General features: G+C 40.9%; 1 protein-coding gene across 2 annotated transcripts in view; it reads left to right on the top strand.

Moving 5' to 3' along the window:
• Positions 1–20,855, top strand: part of SLC9A7 (solute carrier family 9 member A7) — a 75,059-nt gene that overhangs the window by 33,115 nt on the left and 21,089 nt on the right. For both annotated transcript variants that reach the window (XM_082047487.1, XM_082047486.1), the window contains exons 2-12: positions 2,064–2,260; positions 3,451–3,528; positions 4,228–4,304; positions 5,299–5,411; positions 6,746–6,851; positions 7,145–7,286; positions 11,214–11,319; positions 11,670–11,758; positions 11,866–11,979; positions 14,389–14,500; positions 15,642–15,795. In XM_082047487.1, coding sequence (XP_081903613.1) covers positions 2,064–2,260; positions 3,451–3,528; positions 4,228–4,304; positions 5,299–5,411; positions 6,746–6,851; positions 7,145–7,286; positions 11,214–11,319; positions 11,670–11,758; positions 11,866–11,979; positions 14,389–14,500; positions 15,642–15,795 — 1,288 coding nt within the window. The remainder of the gene's footprint in view (positions 1–2,063; positions 2,261–3,450; positions 3,529–4,227; positions 4,305–5,298; positions 5,412–6,745; positions 6,852–7,144; positions 7,287–11,213; positions 11,320–11,669; positions 11,759–11,865; positions 11,980–14,388; positions 14,501–15,641; positions 15,796–20,855) is intronic.

Raw genomic sequence — 20,855 nt, 5'->3', positions numbered from 1 at the left:
ATGTATGAGTGGATTATAAACAGTTGTATAACATCCTGCTCTCCAGCGTGTCTTGCTAATGCAGCAGCAGTGGGGGTTTCCCATCTGCTTTTGCAGCGAATTTGCTGAAGGACAGTCCCTGAGCCTAAGAAGCTATTACATCTATTGGTGTCCCCCTCTCTATTCTCAGCTTAGTAGCAGTACAGATCTGGCCTTGTGCCACTGCTGTGCATAAGCTCATCTGTACAGTTTTCATTCTGGCTTCTGATTTACTACAGGATTTCTGGATGATACTGGTTAGATCAGGTTTGAACACAGACCGGCTTCCTGATGTGTTCTGTGAGCCTGGCTCTTCCCAGGCATGAGCTGGGTGCAACCAGCAGAAAGCTTTGGCTGCTTCTCTGGCTGAGCTCATGAAGATGTCTCCAGCCAAAACTGGCAGTGCAAGTGGCTTAGAGGGGCCTGACCCTAACCTGTCACTTCGTGCAGAGCTGCATTTTTGCTGCATCCATCATGTGTAGCTGTAAAATGCTGCAGGGTTGTTAGGTGCATGCTTGTATAAGCCTCTGTATTTAAACTGTCAGCACTTGATATTTCAGTAAGTAGATTTATCTTGCTGAGGGGGTTTCTTCCCCTGTGCTCTCTTTGAGTATGTGTAATACTTCTCTATTTTAAATAAAATACATCTTAACCTTCCAGTTATATTTTGGTGGTCTTGTAGTTGCCATGTTCTCTTGATTGTAGAGAAAGAAGGGCAGAGGTGAGCCACCACTAGTGTTACAGCTGCTATGTGTTGCACCTGCTGCATTCAAACTATTTTCCCCTCTGAACTTGAAGAGAATATGTGTTCTTTTGGCTTTTCTGGGGTACAGTTTGGTTACACTTTCAATTATGCCATAAAGATAAGTCTGTCTGGTTTTGTGGGGTTTTTTGTGTTTTGTTTGTTTGTTTTGTTTGTGTGGTAGGATTTTTTGCTTTACCTCATGTATTCTGTGGTTATTACTTGTTAACTTCATCTACCATCTGGGGAAACAGATCTACTGATGCAGAATGGGGGTCACAGGGGGCAAAACAAGCATTGACTGCTGACTTGTCAACAAAAGGATCGAACATCTGTTTTCATCTTACAGTTGTTTGGAACAAGGATCATTCGAAGGCAACAGGGGAGCCTTTACTAAGTGTGTATCCATTTGTTTACTTACCAGATGAAAACCACTTTGACTGTTTGTATATGTTGTCTTCACAGAACTGGAGTCTCATTCTTTCCTTACTATATTGTAAAAGGAACAGTGCTCAGTTAAAACCTTGTGCTTCTCCAGCCTCCTGGCATGGCCCTTCCATTCATTTTTTTTTTTGGCCATTGTTTTTGATGCATCCCTTCATTGATAGTGTTTTCTGGCTGGATTTAATCTAGGCTGCCTGAGTAATTCTTGTATTCCTGAATCCCAGGCCTTTATGATTGCTCTATTTTACCTTTATTTTTGTTGGGTTTTTTTTTTTTTTGAAATGTGGAAAATGCTTGCAAAAGACATGTAGCTGGCTTCTTTGTGCACGCCATCTGAATTTTAGTTGCAGAGTTTGTAGAGTGTGCAGGACATTGTGCAACAAGTGTTGTTTGCTTGCTTAGAATTGACAGGCAAAAAAGCTGTATCCTTGCTCAGCCAAGTCAACTATTTCAGCTTGGTTATGGTCACATGTTTTCAGCAGCCTTTATTTGCTGGTAATGGTGTATCTACTCAGTTCTGTCCATAGGCAGGTGAAATGTGTTTGTGTCCTAGTGTTTAACCTCCTGTGCAACTCAGGGTTTACACTTCAGAGGCATGAATGAGGGTGAGGAAGACAAAACATGGAACAGAGTATTCTGGTATCTGTCTGAAGTGAAAAATTTTATAAATTAATTGGTAGCTTTATGCTGAAGGCCTCTCTTCCTCTGCAAACAACTGATAATAACAATTCAGTGCAAAATATTGATGATGCACATAGGCTTGTAAGGGTCATGCATTGTACCCTGGATGTTACTTGAAACTCAAAGGTTGGGTACAGGAGTAGCAAATCATCCTCATGCATTTTTAATTCTCTTCCAGGACTCATAGTTGGGGTGATCTTGAGATACGGGACTCCCTCCACCAGCGGCCACGACAAGCCCTTCGGCTGCTCGCAGGACAGGCCATTCACAACCCTGCTGGTCAACGTCAGTGGCAAGTTCTTTGAGTACACGCTCAAAGGAGAAATAAGCCCTGGGAAGATCCACAACGTGGAGCAAAATGACATGTTGCGCAAGGTGACCATTTCTTGTGCTCAGCTGAATGTTTCTCCTTTATCTGTGCTTCGCTTACTCTTCTCCACACCTTTCTGTTTGAATGTCGGGGAGTATCAAATGTCTGTATTCCTGATAGTAACAGCTCTTCAATGCTTAATTCAAAAGCACGTTCTGCATTGTGTCACTGATGGTGAAACTTTGCTCTGTTGCATGTACGTAGTGCTCTCCCAAAGCCCTTTGTTGCTGTCTGAAGGCTTAATGTACATTTTTCAGGTCTGTAGAATTCACAAAGACAAACAAAAAAACTGAACAAAAAAACCTTGATGCTGCCTTGTTTAATACAACATGAGGAAAATTATTTTTTCTTAGTGAAAAGTTATTGTTTCCTAGTATTTTTTTTCCCAGGGTTTTTTAATCTGTTTATTGTCAGGAACAATATGCTTGTGTCCCTACAATCCACCAAATGAGACAGTCTGGTATTGGAAGTGAAATTCATCTACTAACTGGTGCTCAGATCTGCTGTTTGGCTTCTTACTCTATTCAGTGTCAGGAATTAACCACCTTTTGTGTGTATCAAAGCTAGACTTCAAAGTATGGGATCCAGACTTTAGGCTCATAACCTAAAAATACTACTTTCTGATGAATATGAAGAACTTAGGTGGCTGTTTGTATCTACCTGTCTGCTATAGATATATAAAGTTAGCCAAAATGAATCCTCTTCTGGGAGTGCACACTTATGTTTATCTTCTAACTTGTGCTTAGGTGGGGGTGAAGAGAGCCTAGTTAATCTCACACATGTGCAGTGCTTCTGTTTGGATTTTAAATGATTGGCTGACAACAGCTGTGCAAGCAACATAAATAGCATTGCTTCTGCGAATATGAGTATCACTTACCACAATAAGAGAGATTTTCTCCAGCATCGTTTCTATTACAACGTTTTAATTTAAAGAGACTGTATTTGGGATTGCTGCAAGACTGTCATTGGTGGTGGATGTAATGTCTGTTTTTCTAGATACTGTTTACCACAAAAAGCTGCTGCTTTTTGCTGCTGCATGTGTATAGAGCTGGCCATTATTTTGGAGGGTCAACTGAGCCAGTTGTTTTCTATTGCAACAACCAGAAATAGTAGTTGTCAGCAAATGGAAGAGGAAGACGATCTAACAATTTGTGTATGTCTGTTTCTAATTGAAGATTCGTATTTTATTTTTTAGGTAACATTTGACCCAGAAGTTTTTTTCAACATTCTGTTGCCTCCTATTATTTTTCATGCTGGATATAGCCTGAAGAAAGTAAGTGTAAGAATTTTCTGAGACTAGCCTTTTTTTTTAATGTGATACTGCTGATTTTTTCAGGAGTACAGTCCCCATTTCAAGCATATTCTTTTATATCAGTAAGCAAAATCTCATGTCCTCCATAGGTGGTCAGGTCATGTTGTTTTAAGAGAAAATACACGTGCTTTTTACTACAAACACATTAAACTCGATTTAATCTTAATGTTTTTTCTTCAAACATTGCCAGAGGTTGATGTCAGTTTAATTTAAAGTAAAAGATGTCCTGCTATGAATTGCTTTGGTGCTTCTCAAAAATCCCAAATACATTAAATTATGGCGAGAAGTGGATCCAAACCTGAATCCTGGTGGGGTTGTGCCAGACACTGAATGGCCGAAGGGCCCAGATTCTGCTCTTGCTTGAAGATACCATGAATTGGTGCTGGATTTTAGTTCTGCAGCTCTGATACCCCTTATGAAAACATCTGTGTGGAAAGCTTCTTGTCAACAAGCTCCATGTAGGGTTTAAAACATGGTTCAGATTTTGTTTATTCAGTTTACTGAATCTGGACAGAATTTACTTTGCAGTAATTGAACCATTTATCTGGAATGGATGGGTGTTTCTGTGTATTAATGCAAGTGTAGTAGTGTGCTGTGTGTTTTCAAACAGGTGATACAAGTTGCTTTAAATAAGTGTATAAACGTCTTTTTCCTGTGTAGAGACACTTTTTCAGGAATTTGGGGTCCATTTTGGCTTATGCCTTTTTAGGAACAGCAGTCTCTTGTTTTATCATTGGGTAAGTGAACTCTCTGGTATGTTCCTTTCTGTACTAAAGTTTAAGTTGATAAAGTGTATGCTGAGCCTTCCAGACTGCCTCAATTTTGTAATTTGCTTGTTTGAGGATTTTACTTATATATCCTCCAGACAAAATGCAAATGTAACTTTTGCTGAGATTCATCCCACTTCTTAACAGTACTGTCCCTTGAAATGATGTTTTCAAGTTTAAATCACTTGACAAGTCCACAGTACTAAAGAGTGGCATTGAGTTTTTGATGTCGTGGTCCAGTCCAGAACAAAACTGTGTTAGACTCTTATTGGAATTGACTTGAATTGTGGACACTACTTGTAATAAAATTTTAGAATCAAACTTTTAGAGATATCCCTTTCAGTGACCACACATTTGCTCTCTTTCTCCCTCTACATATGTGTGTATATATATAATTTCATGTGTATGTACATTCGCATTTAGTTTAACGTAGCTGGTCTCGTTGGTTTAGTTGCATACAATCTCTTATGTTGCTAATATTACTATGTCTGGTGTATGGATATTCTGAAATATAGAAATCCTGAATTGTATAGGTAGCCTTGGTTTATCTCTCAAATAATTTCCCTAGAGAAATACTTGGAAGGCTATTCTTGGTTCAGAGCTTTTGGCCTATGTGCTGTGTTGGGAGGAGCAATACTGAGGGGAATTTTGAGCAGGAAAATGTTCCCTTTGGTGGAAAAAGGAAACATCCTGTAGATTCTGCGTACTAGTTGTATGAACAGATTTCATGCTTTGCTTACTACTTTTCAACAATATCTTCTGGATCCTATATCACATGACCCAGCTCATAGGGAAAATAGGAAAATTAATTTTGAGAGCTTAGTGTTAAACTGCCATGGCAGTGTTCCACAGAGCTGTAGCATAGCCAAGTCTGCCTGAAATATTGTTGCTTGTGCTTTTTCTTTGCCTGTTTGAGATGCACCAACTTGTTTGACTTGGACTGTTTTATCCTCTTTCTCTTCAGGAATCTCATGTATGGGGTTGTAAAACTAATGAAGCTGGTGGGTCAGCTCTCTGATAAATTCTATTATACAGACTGCCTTCTCTTTGGAGCGATAATATCTGCCACTGATCCAGGTAGCTTGCTGAACATTTTTTAATAATCTTCCAAAATAATCCTGTTGCTAGGATTGTTGGCTGCATAGCACAAAGATATTAACAGTACTTCATTTGCAGTTTTGTTATGCTAGTATCTCTGATTCTTTTCTCTGAAATGCATGCAAATTCTGGGTGTTGTGAAAGCTGTTCTCTGATGGTTTGGTGCTGGACTGATATGACATGATGGTCTGTTTGGGGAAAAATGAAACTTTCCTGTTCAGATACTTCAGACATTTTTTTTCCCCCCCCCGGTATATAAAGTTTAAGACTGCAAACAGATTAAATTAGTATATTGCATTAGTAGCAGGACATCTTCTTTAGCTATATTGCTTGTGACACTGGATAATTTAAGAGCAGTACTTGAGGCTTTTAGGCTCTTTAGGTGTGGGGATCTCTTTTGTTTCCTCCTTCAAAATAACTTACTGTTTTATAAGTTTAAGCAAAAGGATGCTAAGTAATTTGAGCTTTTGCAAAAAAAATCTAGTCAAACTTCAAAGTCCAGCAGGTTCACATACGTGTATCTGCTTGACAGGTCAGACTGGAGAGCTGGTGTGTGTCAGGGGCTGGGCAGGGAGTGGTGAAGTATGAAACTTGACATTTAAAACAGCTAATTTGAGGTGCTCAGTGGTGATTTGTGCAAAAATAGGAAGTAGCTCCTGTGATTGAGCTGAGGTCTGAACAGCTGGTGGTTGCACACAATTTATGCAAAAAAAAATCTGGTTTTTTTGAAGCTTATATATGAGAACATCTTCAAGATTGTGGTCTTTCATCTCAGACTGAAGTTTCTTGAAAGGATGGTTATAAATATTCAGCAGTCTTGCCCTTTTCAAATTCTGTGCAAATGCATACTCCTGTGGCATAGTGGATGCTTTGGGGAACATGTTGGATTGTTAGCACTATTTTACAATGACTGAAATAATAAAGCTATGTCAACAATCGATACAGGCTTTAAAGGCAGCAAGAGCTGCACAATGTTTAGTTGATTATCTCATGGAACGTGTTTTACAAAAAATACCTGGGCTTTAGTGGAAGTGCTTTGTCTCCCCTGTGCCCCTTGTTTGCAAGGGCTTTCCTATAAACCATGTGCAGATGGGAGTGCAACAGAACCACCTCCTAATGGAGCTGCCTTAAAACTGAGGGTGGAATTGCTTGCCTATAGATAAATATTCTTAGACTGTTTCCCAGTTTAATTTTGATCTTCTACTTAAATTCCTGGGTTTTGTTGCTTTAGGCAAACTGGAAAGTCTGCTTTAGCAGCTCACGTGGTCATTCCTGAAGTCAGCCAGTGTGGTTTTTCTCTTTTCTTTCTCTAGTTACCGTGCTAGCAATATTTAATGAGCTGCATGCTGATGTTGATCTCTATGCCCTTCTGTTTGGAGAGAGCGTGTTGAATGATGCTGTTGCCATTGTATTATCTTCGTAAGTAACTACCTGAATTTCTACTCTGAAATTACTTAATTGCTTTTGGTATTTGTCTAAAATAAATGCTTTCTCTGAGAAATGTTATTTTGATTTTAAATAGATTGTCTTGAACTGAATTTCAAATAAACATTGCAAACATTTGCCAAGATCCCTCCCTTATGTGTGCATACACCCAAAAGGCAAATTTGCTCTCAATATGGGCTTGTCTCTTTTGTTGCTCAAGTGTTATTGTTATGGAATAAAACTTTTCTCATACCACTTCTTACTTCTTGTTGTTAATCTCTTTCTAGATCTATAGTTGCCTACCAGCCAACAGGTGAAAATACCCATGCTTTTGATGCAGCAGCATTTTTCAAGTCTGTTGGTGTTTTCCTGGGAATATTCAGTGGTTCTTTCATGATGGGCGCAGTGACGGGGGTTGTGACAGCTCTGATATCCTTTTTCATGTTTAGTTCTTCCAGACTAGATGCTACATTCAAGTGCTAACAGGGCTCACCTGTTTCTAACTATAGCAATGGTGACACTAGCTTGTTTTAGAATGAGTGTGAAGATGTGATAGAGTATTCCTGTAACCTTTGTCTATAGAAAGGCATATTGATACCCACTGAAATAATCTTTTGGCAGTATAACTGTGGCCATGCTAGAAATTTCAGTTGTGTTGCTGCATACTGCAAGCCAAGGGGAGACCCTAAATGGGCATGTTCTAATGATCAGTTTCTTTTTAGGAAATTAAAAAAATATATATTTTTTCTATTATTAGGCTTGAAAGACATCTCATATAACTGGTGTCTGATTCTGTTGTCAGCAAAATCATTAACAGCTATTTCTGACCCCACAGAGTTCTTTCTGAGAGTTCTGCCTTTAACCTTTCTGCTGGAAATCTGATGTCATCAGCCTTGGATAAGACTAGATTTCTACCAGAGTTATCCTAACAACGTAATGTGCTTTGCATGACCTGTCCTGCTTTCGTGAAGCTTACTGATGCTATTTGATTAGAGCTCTTATGTGCTCAGCAAGCAGTCTGTGCGGGTTTTGTTTTAAGGTCAGGTAGTAGAGCTTATTAAGCCTGGCCTACTCCAGAAATTGTGATCAAATTCTTTACTTTTAGACCAGCTAGTATATTTGTATGCATGCCAGACTGCTTTGATCTGCCTAGGTTTCTGAAAACTGATTTATAAGGGGTAGAATGGGATATTTGATACAATAATAATGAACATATGATTCTTCATCTTAAGTGATAATGTCTCAACTGTCTTGTTATATACACACTGTACAGATTTGTCTGATACCTGTCTGCATAATGGTAACCCTTCAGGTATAAGGGGAAGACGTGTTGTGATGCTTTAATGTTCAGTCTTCCAGTTCTACCATTCTGCAATCAATGTGATCCAGAACCATGATTCCTCATTTGGCTTTTAGGCTACTGCCCATCCATAGTTCTAGCTGATCACATGCTGCTGCTGTGGTTTTTGCCTTGCTGGTGGGCTACTAATTACAGCTGAAATGCATTCAGATCCATTTTGTGAAATTAGGCTTCTGAAGCAGCAATTGGTTCTTGCTGCTGCTAGTTCTTGTGCTCAGGAGGGTGCACGAGGCTGGGAATGGTATTATTTTCTTTAAAAAAACAACAGGACAAACAAAATCCTTAAATTGTTGCACAGTAATACAATTTAAACTCTTTTCTTTTAGAAAAAATACTTCATGTCATGCAATACTATAGGAGCAAACTGTAAATTTGTGTTTTATTCTTCACAGATGGTTAGAACTCAACTATGTCAACATGCTTTTACTCTTGTAGCTCTGAAGTACCTATTACTACCTCTTTACAAGTGAGGGGGTCCATGCAGTTGTGCATCGTCCTTTGAAAACAGACAGAATACTTAGTTTCCAAATATGATACAGATAATGTGCATGGACTTGTTCTGACTTTCAGCAAGCTGTCTTAGCCCCACTGTCTGTGGTTATTTTTATAGCAGTTGAGGTATTGTGCCACTTAGTATGTTCTTTCTAAATTGCAGAATCTGCCTGGTTGAAATGAAGCAGAAGGTTATGTTTAAGTAGCAAAGAAAGAAAGTTAAGAAAACAGAAGCAATAATTTAATTTGAATTAACATTTCGATTTGGTCAATTATATGAAATAATGAAAGGTTTTTTCCCTTGCTTTGCTCTCACCCTCACTTTCCTCCACAATGTTGAGCACAGGTTTTCATTTCGGATTTACTGACATGTTTTGGTATGGTCACTTATAACAACAGCATGAGGAATCAAAAATTTGATTCACAAAACTGCCAGAAAAGACTGGAAATGAGGCCCTGACAAGGGCCCTTGCCTGACTTCAGGGGAACAAGGTTTGGCTTCTTCCTCTCCTGTGGAGTGACTGTGGGTGCCCATTTCCTCAGTACCCATCAATACCTCTTGAGCCAGGCACTGGGATTAATTTGTGGTAGGATTATTTGAGCGCTCTGTGGAAAGACAGGTTCTAATTGTTGCTACAGTGGGTGTTGCTGCTTCAGAGGCATGATCTGAGGAAACAAGTCTGTTTGGGGTGGAATTCGGCTGAGTGTAACAGTACATCCTCACAAGTTTTAGAGAGTTTGTGTGGAGAAGTGACTGTGTAGTGTATTAACAGCTGTTTTTAAAAAAAATGCTGAGTTTTATATTTGGTGTAATGCCAACTGTCATGGAGAATAGGGGTTTTTTTTGTTGGATTTTTTTTTTTTCATGGTTAGGGATTTTGTTTTGAGGGTAACCTTCTGACAAAGCAGGGTCGCAGCCGAAGGTGCTGCTGGAGTATGTGTTTTGGTGCCTTTGTCCTCCAAGTCAAGGGAGAACATCAACCAGCAGTAGGTGTGGGTGGGAAGTGGGTCACTCCCTCAGGATTGCTTCATTCTAACCAGGCTCCCACTTTGCCTCTGGTGTTAATCACTTGTGGCTTGTTGTAAACACCATATTCTGTGATAAAGCCCATGGGAGTCTGTTCCCACTGAGTCTTCTGGGCTACCTGGCTGCTGCTTGCAGGAGGCGGTCAAGAATACGGTGAGCCTCAGGCCACCTGGGAGCTGGGAATTGCCTGTGAAAGTTGGTGCTGCTCATCACTTTTAACATCCCTGCCCTGTCCCAAGCCTCAAGTCCCCAGGCAGTGGTGCTACCATTGGTTTTAGACCCTGCAGTGCTGCAGAGAGCCTGGGATGCAGCTGTGTTACGCATGGAGAGCAATGGTGAATGATGGTGCCGCTTTGACGTGTCTGTGGAGGTACCGACTGCCTTCCTATGAGTGGTGGAGAATGCTGCCACCTTTCTGTTTCAGGTGTCCTTGCTGTACTCTTGCTGCCCACCCACTTGGATTTCAGAGAATATTGTGCTGGCTGTCAGCTTTTGGAAAGACCAGGGATCTCTCTACTATCTCTGTTAGCACATGGTTTCTTTCTGTATCTTCTAGGGGGGTCGTACACAGCTGCCTGTGCCTCAGGTACAGTTCAGTGTTTGCCTGCTGCCAGAGCAGTGATGAGGGGGGAAAAATACAACAACAATAAACACAACCAAACAATTCTATAACTGTATGAACACTCTAACTATTTAACACTACTGGAGTCTGTTCCGCTTCTTCAGTCGCTGTATGAACTGTTAATTCACTAAGTGTTTGACGCTCTTCAAGTTTTACTTTCCCCTGGAAGATAAACTTGTTTTTCCTTCCTTTTGAAAGACTGAGCTGCTCTGATTGAGTTGGCTTTACTCTAAAACACATCAACACAAGGATAGGAAATATATTTTGTTGTAGGCAGGATTTCTGCCTCAAAAGTACAGAAGTAACTAAGCTTGCTGAAAAACACTTCTCTGCAAGTCTGAGCAGAAAATGTTGATAAATCTACTTTTTCTTAGGGTTGATGAAGTAAGGAACAGACCTAATTAAGTGTTTCTGAATGTATTTTATGCTTTATTTAAAGATAGGGGGAGACTTGAGTGTGGAGTGGTGGAGTGGGGAACCAAACCCAAAACATACATACAAACAAAAAACTGGAAAAACTAAGGCACACAATCTAAAAGGAATACCAGGTATATATCCCTTCCCTGCTGGCACTTTGCAGGGTAATGTAGCATAGAGTAAGATATTACCTCAGGGAAGCAGAGCCACAGTTGTACTGTGGAAATGCAGCAGGAGTATCCAAAACTGCTGCAAGGAGAGACCTGCATTCTTAAATTTGTCTTGATGTCATGTAATTGATGTTTTCTGGCACTAAAAGTGTTTTGTTTTCCAACCAGCATTGGTTGTTACTGCATAAAAGCGTTTTTCATAAATACTGAGTACAGAGAAGCCAAAGGATGTTTATTTTTTTTTTGATCCCTTAACAAATGACTTAACGTGACGAAGTTTACCAAGTTGCACTGCTTCCCCCTGCTGGAAACGGCTCTCTTCTTCTTGATGTCCTGGAGCACTTTCTTGCTTGCAGAAGCTTGTGGATTTACTGGTGAGTTGTTGGGATTCAAGCACATGGAGACATAAGTCCTGCCCACCTTAGCAGCTGTTTTTCCACTTTTTTCATTGTAACTTTCCCATGAGAAACATTATGTTGGTACTTAAGGTTTTTTTACATTCTGTACAATGTCATGGAAGGTGCAGCTCACTGTGTAACAAAGGCTTTTAAGAGCAGTGGTTTGGTTCAAATGCTGCCTCCCCAGTCTGGATTCTAACTCCCTGGAAGATAATATCCATAAAATATCAAAGTTAAGGATGATGTCTAAATGTAATAGAACTTGTGAAGGGACAATCACGATACATGATAAACAGGCTGTTTTTCACATGTGATTTTGTTTACAGGTGTGGTGGCTGTCCTCTTCTGTGGAATTACCCAGGCACATTATACATACAATAATCTGTCAGTTGAATCAAGAAGTCGCACTAAGCAGGCAAGGACTGTCTTTCATCTTTTGTAGAGTGTGTTGCTGTAGTAGTCCATGTTTTTGAAAAGCATCTTCGTTGCTTGACCTGTAACATGTCACTCTTTTCTCCATAGCTCTTTGAGGTATTGCATTTCCTGGCTGAGAATTTCATATTTTCTTATATGGGTTTGGCACTGTTTACCTTCCAGAAACACATATTCAGCCCGATTTTCATCATTGGAGCTTTTGTATCCTTTTTTGCCTTGTGTGAGGTATCTTTATTATCTTGTGTGCCTGAAAATGTGTGGTGTCTGTTTGCTTTACTAAATAGAGGATGGTGGCTGACCTGAATTTCCCTGAAGTCTTGCAGGCACAAGAATTTTGAGAACTATCTTTGGTTACCCCTTATATCAAAGCTGTAAGGCTGTAAGGTCTGTACCTGAGCAAGTGCTAGATGTCATATAATTTCAGCAGATAAATGAATGTGCTTTACTGTGTGACTCAGCTACGGACAGCCAGCGGTATTTGTGCATCTGAGATTTGGGGACTTAGAAAACCATTACTTTTTCTCTTCACTTCCAATGGTCCCTTGAAGAAAGCAAACAAACTTCGAGTAAATAAAGATTATTGTGGATGAATTGTGAATATCTTTGAGCAATGCCCAAAAAGTAGAGGTCAGGATCTCAGGGGATGGGAAGAAGCGGGAGCTGATCTGTGGTGCTGACTGGGGTACACACTGCTGGGAAGGTACTGGTGTTGGAGGTGGGTATCCAGTTCCCAAACCACTGGTACCTGCATCTCTATTTCCCAAGAACTGAACACTTCTGTAGGAGTCACACTCAAGTAAGCTGGAAGTTGCTAGATTCCTCTCTGTACCTCGCCCCTGTTGAAATAGCTCACGTACCTATTTCTTCACTATGGCTGCTTGAAAATTCAGGGCAATTAAGTGTGCATGAAGCAATGGGAACTAGTCTTCCAGTCTTGATTTCTCTCTGCCTGCTGCAGGAGTAGGGTTATTGGCAATGGAGATAAAACCCAGTGAAAGTACAGATGAAGATGGTCTAATCCAGAACATGCTACTTTTATCTCTCCTTATTTCTACTGCTGTCTCTAATCTCTGCACTCTTTCTAGGGATTTATCACATTTGTCTTTATTTTCCTTCGGCCATTTATTGTTTTCTGAAGCAGTAATAAATTTTCTCTTTTCTCCTTATGTCCGTTCTTCTGACCTAAAAAGTGCTCTGGAGCCCTGCAGCCATCAGATAGATATGAACAGAGTAGTCGCATGTGGTATACTAAACATGGTGATTTTTCATCTCTTGCTGTGGCCTTCTGTTCTCTCTCAGGTTACTCTGTCTTGGGTTTATTTTCCATATTTATTTTGTTCCTTTCTCTTCCCACCCACCTGCCTTTATTAAATTTTTTACATCTTTTTTCTACCACCGCACTTAGCCTCTGTTGCCTCTTAGGTGTTTTTCTACTGTTGTGAAGAAGGCAGCTAGTACTAGCACCCACATTTTGCCTCAGGAGCCACTGTCCCTGTCAAGTTAACACCTTGTGGGGGTCAAATATTAGAGGCATCATTAGCTGTTGAAAGAGAAAGGTTGGACTGCAAAGGCAGAGCTAAAGCCTCAGTGTCTGTGGGGAGAATCCTAACCATTATTCTTATATACATTGGTCATGATGGCTTCTGATGTCTGATTTCTGCAGTCCTCAAAAAGGACTGCTGTAAAAGGTGTTCAGAATAATTACATGAAGCTTTTTGTACAAAGTAATAATAAAAATTTTATTTTCCTAGAGATATAATTTCCTGCAGATCATATTGCATTAACTTAGCCATGGCAACAACCCAGTGGTGTCTAGATGTCTTAAATGGTTTTATTTCTTTTCCATAGGAGAGCTGTTTCATTCTTCTAATGTTGTTATCCCAGCAGCAAATAAGTGTTTGGAGGGCTTCTGGTTGTGTGGCTGTTTTATAGGATTTCAGCACATCCCTCTAGTTTGTCCCAAAGTGTTCCTTAGATGGTGGAGGGTGTATTCAGCTTTCTGCTTCTTCACTGGAACCACTGGATGTTTTACACCACCGTAAAAGAGAGAAGGAGCTTGCCACCTACTGTCATGAATTTCTGCAGTACTCTTTCAGTACTCTTTTTCGAACTTAATTCTAGTGCTGACAAGTGGGGTTTGGATTTATGATCTCAGTAATTCTGCACTCTTAAATGCTTGCCAGCTGGTAGATTTTTTCCCTCTGCAGGAGGCATAATGGAGTGGCCACTTGCTGTTCTTATGTTGATTTTCCTTCTGTACATAGGACTGCATTTCTGTAGGTCCAAAACACATAATCAAATGGTGGTGGTGATAGTTGTTTGAAGTGTGAATTTTTAAAGTCTTTATATGTACAATGGGTAACTTTAAATACTAGTTATAATTTCACTGTACATTAAAATTTTTTTGTTATATTAGTTAAGATTTGTGTTCTGTGGAATGAGTTCTGTATGCACATGTTGGTGAAAGTCTGTTTTATGTAGACAGACAACGAAAACACTTGATATAATGATGTAAACCTCTCACTGAAAACAGAAGCTTCACATTAGAGCCAGGTGCTCATTAGTGCATACCTCAGAAGAGTGAAAACCTTAACCCTCAGCTGTGAACAGATTGCAATCTTTTTGGGCAGAGCTGCACATATCTACCCTCTCTCCTTCTTGTTGAATCTGGGCAGAAGGCATAAGATCAGCTGGAACTTTCAGCACATGATGATGTTTTCAGGTAGAAGCAAAAATGTTTGGTGAAGCAAAGAATCTCATTTTTAACTCATAAGCAATTTATAGTACTACCTTCTGCTTTTATAAGCCACATGCATGCGTCCTGAACAGAAGACTTCATGATTGTTGCAGTGTGCCATCATACATCTTTCAACCTTTACAAAAAGCGTGTTATGTCCAACAAGAGTGACATCTTGAACCACCAGCTGCTGGCAGCAAGCAGTCACCTCATGTTGGAAATAGAAGTGCATGTGAAGGGGATGGGGGAATTGGGATGTATCTCTTCCAGGAGGTTATTTCTAGCTGAGATGATGTGCATGTTGTGCAGAAACAAATACCTGCTGAGAAAATCGAGGCTTATTTACGGGTGTCCTGTCCCAGTTAATTGGTGAAAGCAAGGTGTTTAAGTTAAACTCCTTTACTATTTCTGTCACATAGATGACAAACTTAAACAGTTATCTCAAGCAAATCATGGAGTGTGTTTCTGTATATATAACATGTGCATCCTCAAGAAGTGCCAGGGATGACTCTTCACACGTGGGTGTGAAGAAGAATGAATCAGGCTTTGCTCAGTGGTAGGACCAGAGGCAATGGGCCCAACATGCAGCACAGGAGCTTCCCTCTGACTATCAGGAAACACTTTTTTTATTGTGTCCAAGCACTGACACAGGCTGCCCAGAAAGGCTGTTCTGTCTGAATCCTTGGACATATTAAAAAGCTGTCTGCATGTCCTGGGCAACTGACTTCAGGTGACCCTGCTTGAGCCGAGGAGTTGGACCAGGTGACCTCCAAAGTTCCTTTCCAACCTTAACCACACTGTGATTCTGTGATTTCCCTACTAAAAAAGTCTGCAGATGGACAAATGCTATGTCTTGCTACTAGAGTTATGTTACTGGAGGCAGGGAATGGGCGGGTGGGGGAGGGGTGTATTCTGCTTGTGAGCATGTTATTAACTAGAATATTTTTCCAGCTAATAACAAGTTCATATCAAGAACTCACACTTCAGTTATGGAATCAACTGGAAAAGAGCATTTTGATTTGGATTCAGGGAGCTGCCTGTTTTTCATAATATATTTTACTGTTGTCCACAACTTCTTTGTTTCTGTATTTCTTCTGAAGCTCTGCCATTTCATTCTTTCACATAGGTCTCAGGGGAGCCATGGCGTTTGCTCTGGCTATACGAGATACTGCTACCTACTCGCATCAAATGATGTTCTCAACAACACTCCTCATAGTGTTTTTCACCGTGTGGATTGTTGGTGGAGGCACAACTCCCATGCTCTCATGGCTGAACATCAGGTCAGTAAGCAACTGCATGCTGGGGAAATGTCACTTTTCAAATTACAACTGTACTGATTGCGAATAGCCCTGCAGAATTTACCTGATGCTTGCTAGAGGTGTTCTGGGTATTTAGAACTTGGTTTTGTAGAGGAAGGTGCTAGTGGAGGCTGGTGAATAAAATGTGTGGATGCTGCTGGGATTCAGCCTGAGCCTCTCTTGCGAGTATAATAGGTCACTAGCTCCTTGTCAGCCCAGTAGCATATGGAATAGTGTTGCCTGATACAGCAACCTCTATACTGAAAAGAAATAGTCAGCTTATCTAGGCTTTTATAAACTTTTCTTCCTGTTGTACTACGACATTTCTCTCATCTTGCTCTTGGTAATGGCTCTGCTCTGTTTTCCAAGTGAAATGAGAGTCTTTAGTGGGTAGTGCTAAACTGAATGTACTTCAAACATCTATCTAAGCAAACCTGACTATTTAAAGAACTGGCATAAATGGGATCCTGCTAGTTTTATGGGTGTGCTTTCTTCCAGTTTCGAGATGACCTATGAAAATGGGTAAGCAGCTCTTTGTTTGGAAATCTTGGCCAGTACTTGGTACTTTAGGGCTGCAAGTACGTTCATATTTGAGGATACGTGACAACAGACATGCTAGAAAATAGTGAATCAATCATTGTTGAAGATCACATGTTATCATTCTGTGAAAGTGCTGGCAGTTGAGAGGGAGAAAAAGGTAAAAACAGTGGAATTAAAACAATGCACACTGTACAAACTCTTCAGTGCATTTTTCATGTTTATTATTTGTGCTCTTTGGTACTTGAAAGCTTATTTTGTCTTGCTTTCTAATTGTTCTAATAATGATTTATATCCCATTGTCATGTTATAGGATAGGAAAAAACAATCTTGGGTAAGACCAGTTTCACTCTTTGGAAGAACTGATCATTCGTAGGCACTAGTGCTGCTTTTGGAAAACTTAAGTGAACTGCCTGTGGCAATAGGTAGTAGGTACTTTCTAGGTTGGCAAAAAAATGGATAGGCCTCCCAGAAATGTTTGTGACCCACTGTCAGTGAAGGCAGCACATTTCTAGTCAGGGACAGGCATTTCAGCAGTGATTTACAGTATCTCAGCTCTGACTAACAGCAAACATTGGGAAGTCAGTTTCCTTTTTCTGGTGCCAAATGAATCCATTTCTGCCCTTTAAAACTGTCTTTAAATGCAAGTTCCAGATGTTTGGCTAGCATACCAGAAAGAAGCATCACTTCTATGTAGTCACGCTTTCTGAAAGCTGTGTCACTAACAACAGGTAATGCAACACCTGGTGTGAAGTCAACAACAAAAAACAATTCAGTGCAGTTGTCATTAATGGTCATGAGATATCATAAAGACATTTCTAAGCCCAGCCTGGCTGGTTCCTGTTCCTATGTGAGAGTTGTACAATGCATTTAACAAGATACCTGGAATAGGTGTTATGTGCAGCTTTTCATAAGGCACCTCTGGCAATAGAAGCAGATTTCTGTCTGATGCTGGTATATAATGAACAATTTACCAATATACTTGGGTAAGCAGAGCAGGCCCAGTATCTGCATAACCAGCAGTGTGCACAGATTGTCCCTGGCCATGGGCACCAGGGATCAGGAGACAAGTCCTGGCCAGCAGCATGCAGGTAAGAATGCTTCTTGCAGTCTGCTTGCAGTGGCTGAGCTAAGTCTGCCAAGATGTGCCTGCAGCCTCTGCAATGGCCAGTGTCAGGATACCCCTTGTCTGCCTTCCACTTGAGTAGATTCCAAAGCATCTTCTGAAATGTGGCTGCAACCAGGTCAACAAACCCACTCTAACAGCTCTCATCGTAGGTGCTGGCATCCTGAGCCTTCTGCCCTGTTGTCCACACTTCTTTTGTTGAGGGAGCATAGCTGGGTATTTTCTTCAAACCTTGTCATCCAGCAAGGGACAGGATGCACTGCTGAACAACTAAATGAGGAGGAATTGTATTCAGGCTGCCTGCATCAGCCAGCAGCTTCTGAGTGCAGTCAGCCATTGCCTCTGCCACAGGGCTCCTTCAGTCATCAGCTGTAGGGCAGGACTGAATTCTAGCACATGGCCCAGCTCCTGGCCAACTGGGAATTAGTTAGTTCTGAGGTAGCAGTGTGCTTTTTTTTTTTTTTTTCCCTTTCCCACTGAGCCTAGGAAGCAGCTTGTGGAAGCATCCAAGCATATGCACTTATTCTTTTAGCAGGACTAATCTGATTCAGTAATCAGACTCCATGAGCCTGGCTGATGAGTTGCTCCTGAAGGAAGAAAGGGCTAATGCCATATCCATTCCAGGCTTGCCCTTTGGGTAGGCTATACTTGCAAAAAATCATTAATGTGGCCCACGAGTCAGAACAGCTGGAAAGGCTATGATACCATTCCTAGAGAAGGAGCTGCCAAAAGGCAGTTGGCTGAACCATAGTGTTGAGTGTTTAGCTGTAGGGTTTTTGGGGAGATTTACACACTCTTGCTTTGCAAGCTGTAATTTTAACTGGCATTTGTTTGCTGTGCTTGACAGAAAATAACTGGTTAACATCCCTATTAAAGGAAAGGTATCACATAAACAGGGGAACTCTGCACATGAGCTGTTTTAGAGAACTGCGTGGATCTGTGTACAGCTGCCTCGATAGGCACAGATCTGTTGATGATGGAGACTGCACTTTTTAAAACCACGTGAAATCAGATTTGTGCCAGGAGGTGGCAGTCGTGTGCAGCCGATCGAGCATTAGAAACTCGGTGCTGGTAAAGTACCCTCTGCGACAGAGCTCTTTCTGCTGGAAAGCAAGAAGTCACGTCTGACCTGACGGATTTGAGAAAGGGAGAAATTAGTTTCCAGCTGAATTTTAAATATATGCTACTTTTCTCATTTTCATTCCTTTCTACCCAGTGGAAGAGGAGGAGATGAAGATGAGATGCTGTCCCAGTGCCTCGCTCAGCAGTATAATGCTGATGCAGTCCTGGGGCTGTGCAGTGGGTAACTTGTCCCTGGGGTGGCCCAGGATGCTTTCCCAGCCTTGGTGCCTGCCTGTTAGATTGGTTTGTAAGAGGCTTGGAAAAAAGTAGTGCTCCCATACATGATTATTTAACAGAAACAGTTAAAAGGTGGTTAAAAGCAGGTAAAAGGTGGTTTTCTGCCTTGATTAAGTGAAACTAGGAAACTAATGCCATCTGTCTGGACTTAAAAATCAGGATTTGTGTGGACTCCTGAAAGTCCGTCTTTGCTGTGAAGTTCACACTAGTTGTATTCCTGTTGACTTTGGCATTTGTGGAAGGAAAGATGGAAAGCCAGTCAACCATTACAAAGTCCTCATGAAGTAGCTGGCCTTGCTGCAGTGTGGAGGTGAGGAGAAAAGGGTCTGCTTCAATGAAGAGTCGACCAAACTGACTGATCCTTTAGGCTGGTTTAGCTTGCCTGATCATTGTGTGGCAGAGCTGTGTTACTGTAATCCTGTGGGTGCTGGTCTGCCCACCAGTGGGGTTGCTGGGGGCCTCCTTCAATAGTTCCCATGGGCTGAGCTTCCCTGGGAACTGCTGGCCTGTGTCTGTTGTACTGGTCAAGTCAGAGGAGCTCAGACAGATATCCACACCAAGGGGTCTTATTTAAGGTTATGCCTGGGTGATTTCAGTAGAACAGTGCCAGGGAGCTGATTCCAGCCAAGACTTTCAGCCTGTCTTGATAGCACTCATAGAATCATAGAATGTCCTGAGCTGGAAGGGACCCACAAGGATCATCAAGTCCAGCTCAGTCCCTGCATATGACAACCCCACAGTTCACACCATGTGTCTGAGGGCATTGTCCAGTCTCTTCTTGAACACTGTCAGGCTTGGGGCTGTGACAGCTCCCTGGGGAGCCTGCTCCAATGCTACATTTGTGGGGAGGCAGCTGTGTGGGTGCACAGGGCAATGCCAATGCGAGGATCCAGAGTTGCTTTGTTGTGGCACAGGGACACATGCCTCTGGCCACACTGTTAATTGCACAGCAATTGGGATGTGTGCTTTGTTCTTTGCTTCTGGCAGTTCCTTTTCTCCCATGATGTGAAATGTACTAAAAATAGGTGAGGGATGGAGAGGCTGACATGAAAATTGTTTTGGTAAAATAAAAAGCAGTATAAGGAGGAAAACAGGAAAAAAATGTTTCCCCTTGCTCTGTTCTGAATGTCTCAAGTAATCAAAAGAGTGGATATCTTTCCAGATGGGGTATGTTACCAGAATACCAGGCTCCACTGACCAGGATCAAATGTACAGCTAAGCAGAGAACCTGTGGTTTGTAGCAGACATTTAACTTTGGTTTACTGCTTAACTGGTAGGGAAGGTGAGCTCACGACAGCGAAAATGAAAGCCAAAAACAATGGGATCTTTAGGTGCTTTTGGTTTCTGCCACTTGATGCTGAGTAAGTTAAAAATTAACACCAGAAACTGGAGTTAAATCCATGATGTAATGTGTTCGGATTTTTTGGCTATCAGTGAGATGTATCTACACATATGAGTGGTAAACAGTTATACTCTTCTAGTAATTTTTTTTTCTTAGAAATTAAAGCATTACTTGCCTATTAAAATAGTCTCATCCTCTGAGACTAAAACAAAGAAACAATTTCCTCTCTGAAGGTTTAATGATTTAAGCAAAGTCAAGAGCCCTGTAAATCAAAATCACTAGCAAAGTTCCTCTTTCCTGAAAAAGCATCTAACTTATTTCATTTATCTGTCACAGGGGAAAAAGGGAACTTCTAGCATTTGTATTGCAAAATAATGTTTGTTCCATTTTTTCATTAGAGGTTATTGACCTGTTTCTTTTCATGTTGAATAAAACAGCATGTAGATGAATGCCTTCTTCTCCTTCATAATCTGTTTCAAATAAGGAAGTTCATGTTTATTTTAATGGAGTAATTTCAGTTATACTTGGCAACCTTTTTCTAAGTCTTCAAGCATTGCATCTTTCAATTTAAAATATTTCAGGTATCTTTCCACCATAAAAGTTAAAGATTGCACAGATAATGTCAACTTGGATATTTATTGCCTTATGTCTGACTTTGCAAATACAATCTTTTAAAGA

The sequence above is a fragment of the Streptopelia decaocto genome (genome assembly GCF_964273445.1).
Source record: "Streptopelia decaocto genome assembly, chromosome: 1".
In the NCBI taxonomy this organism is placed as follows: domain Eukaryota; kingdom Metazoa; phylum Chordata; class Aves; order Columbiformes; family Columbidae; genus Streptopelia; species Streptopelia decaocto.
The sequence above is the reverse complement of the archived record's forward strand: the minus strand, read 5'-3'. Positions and strand labels throughout refer to the sequence as shown.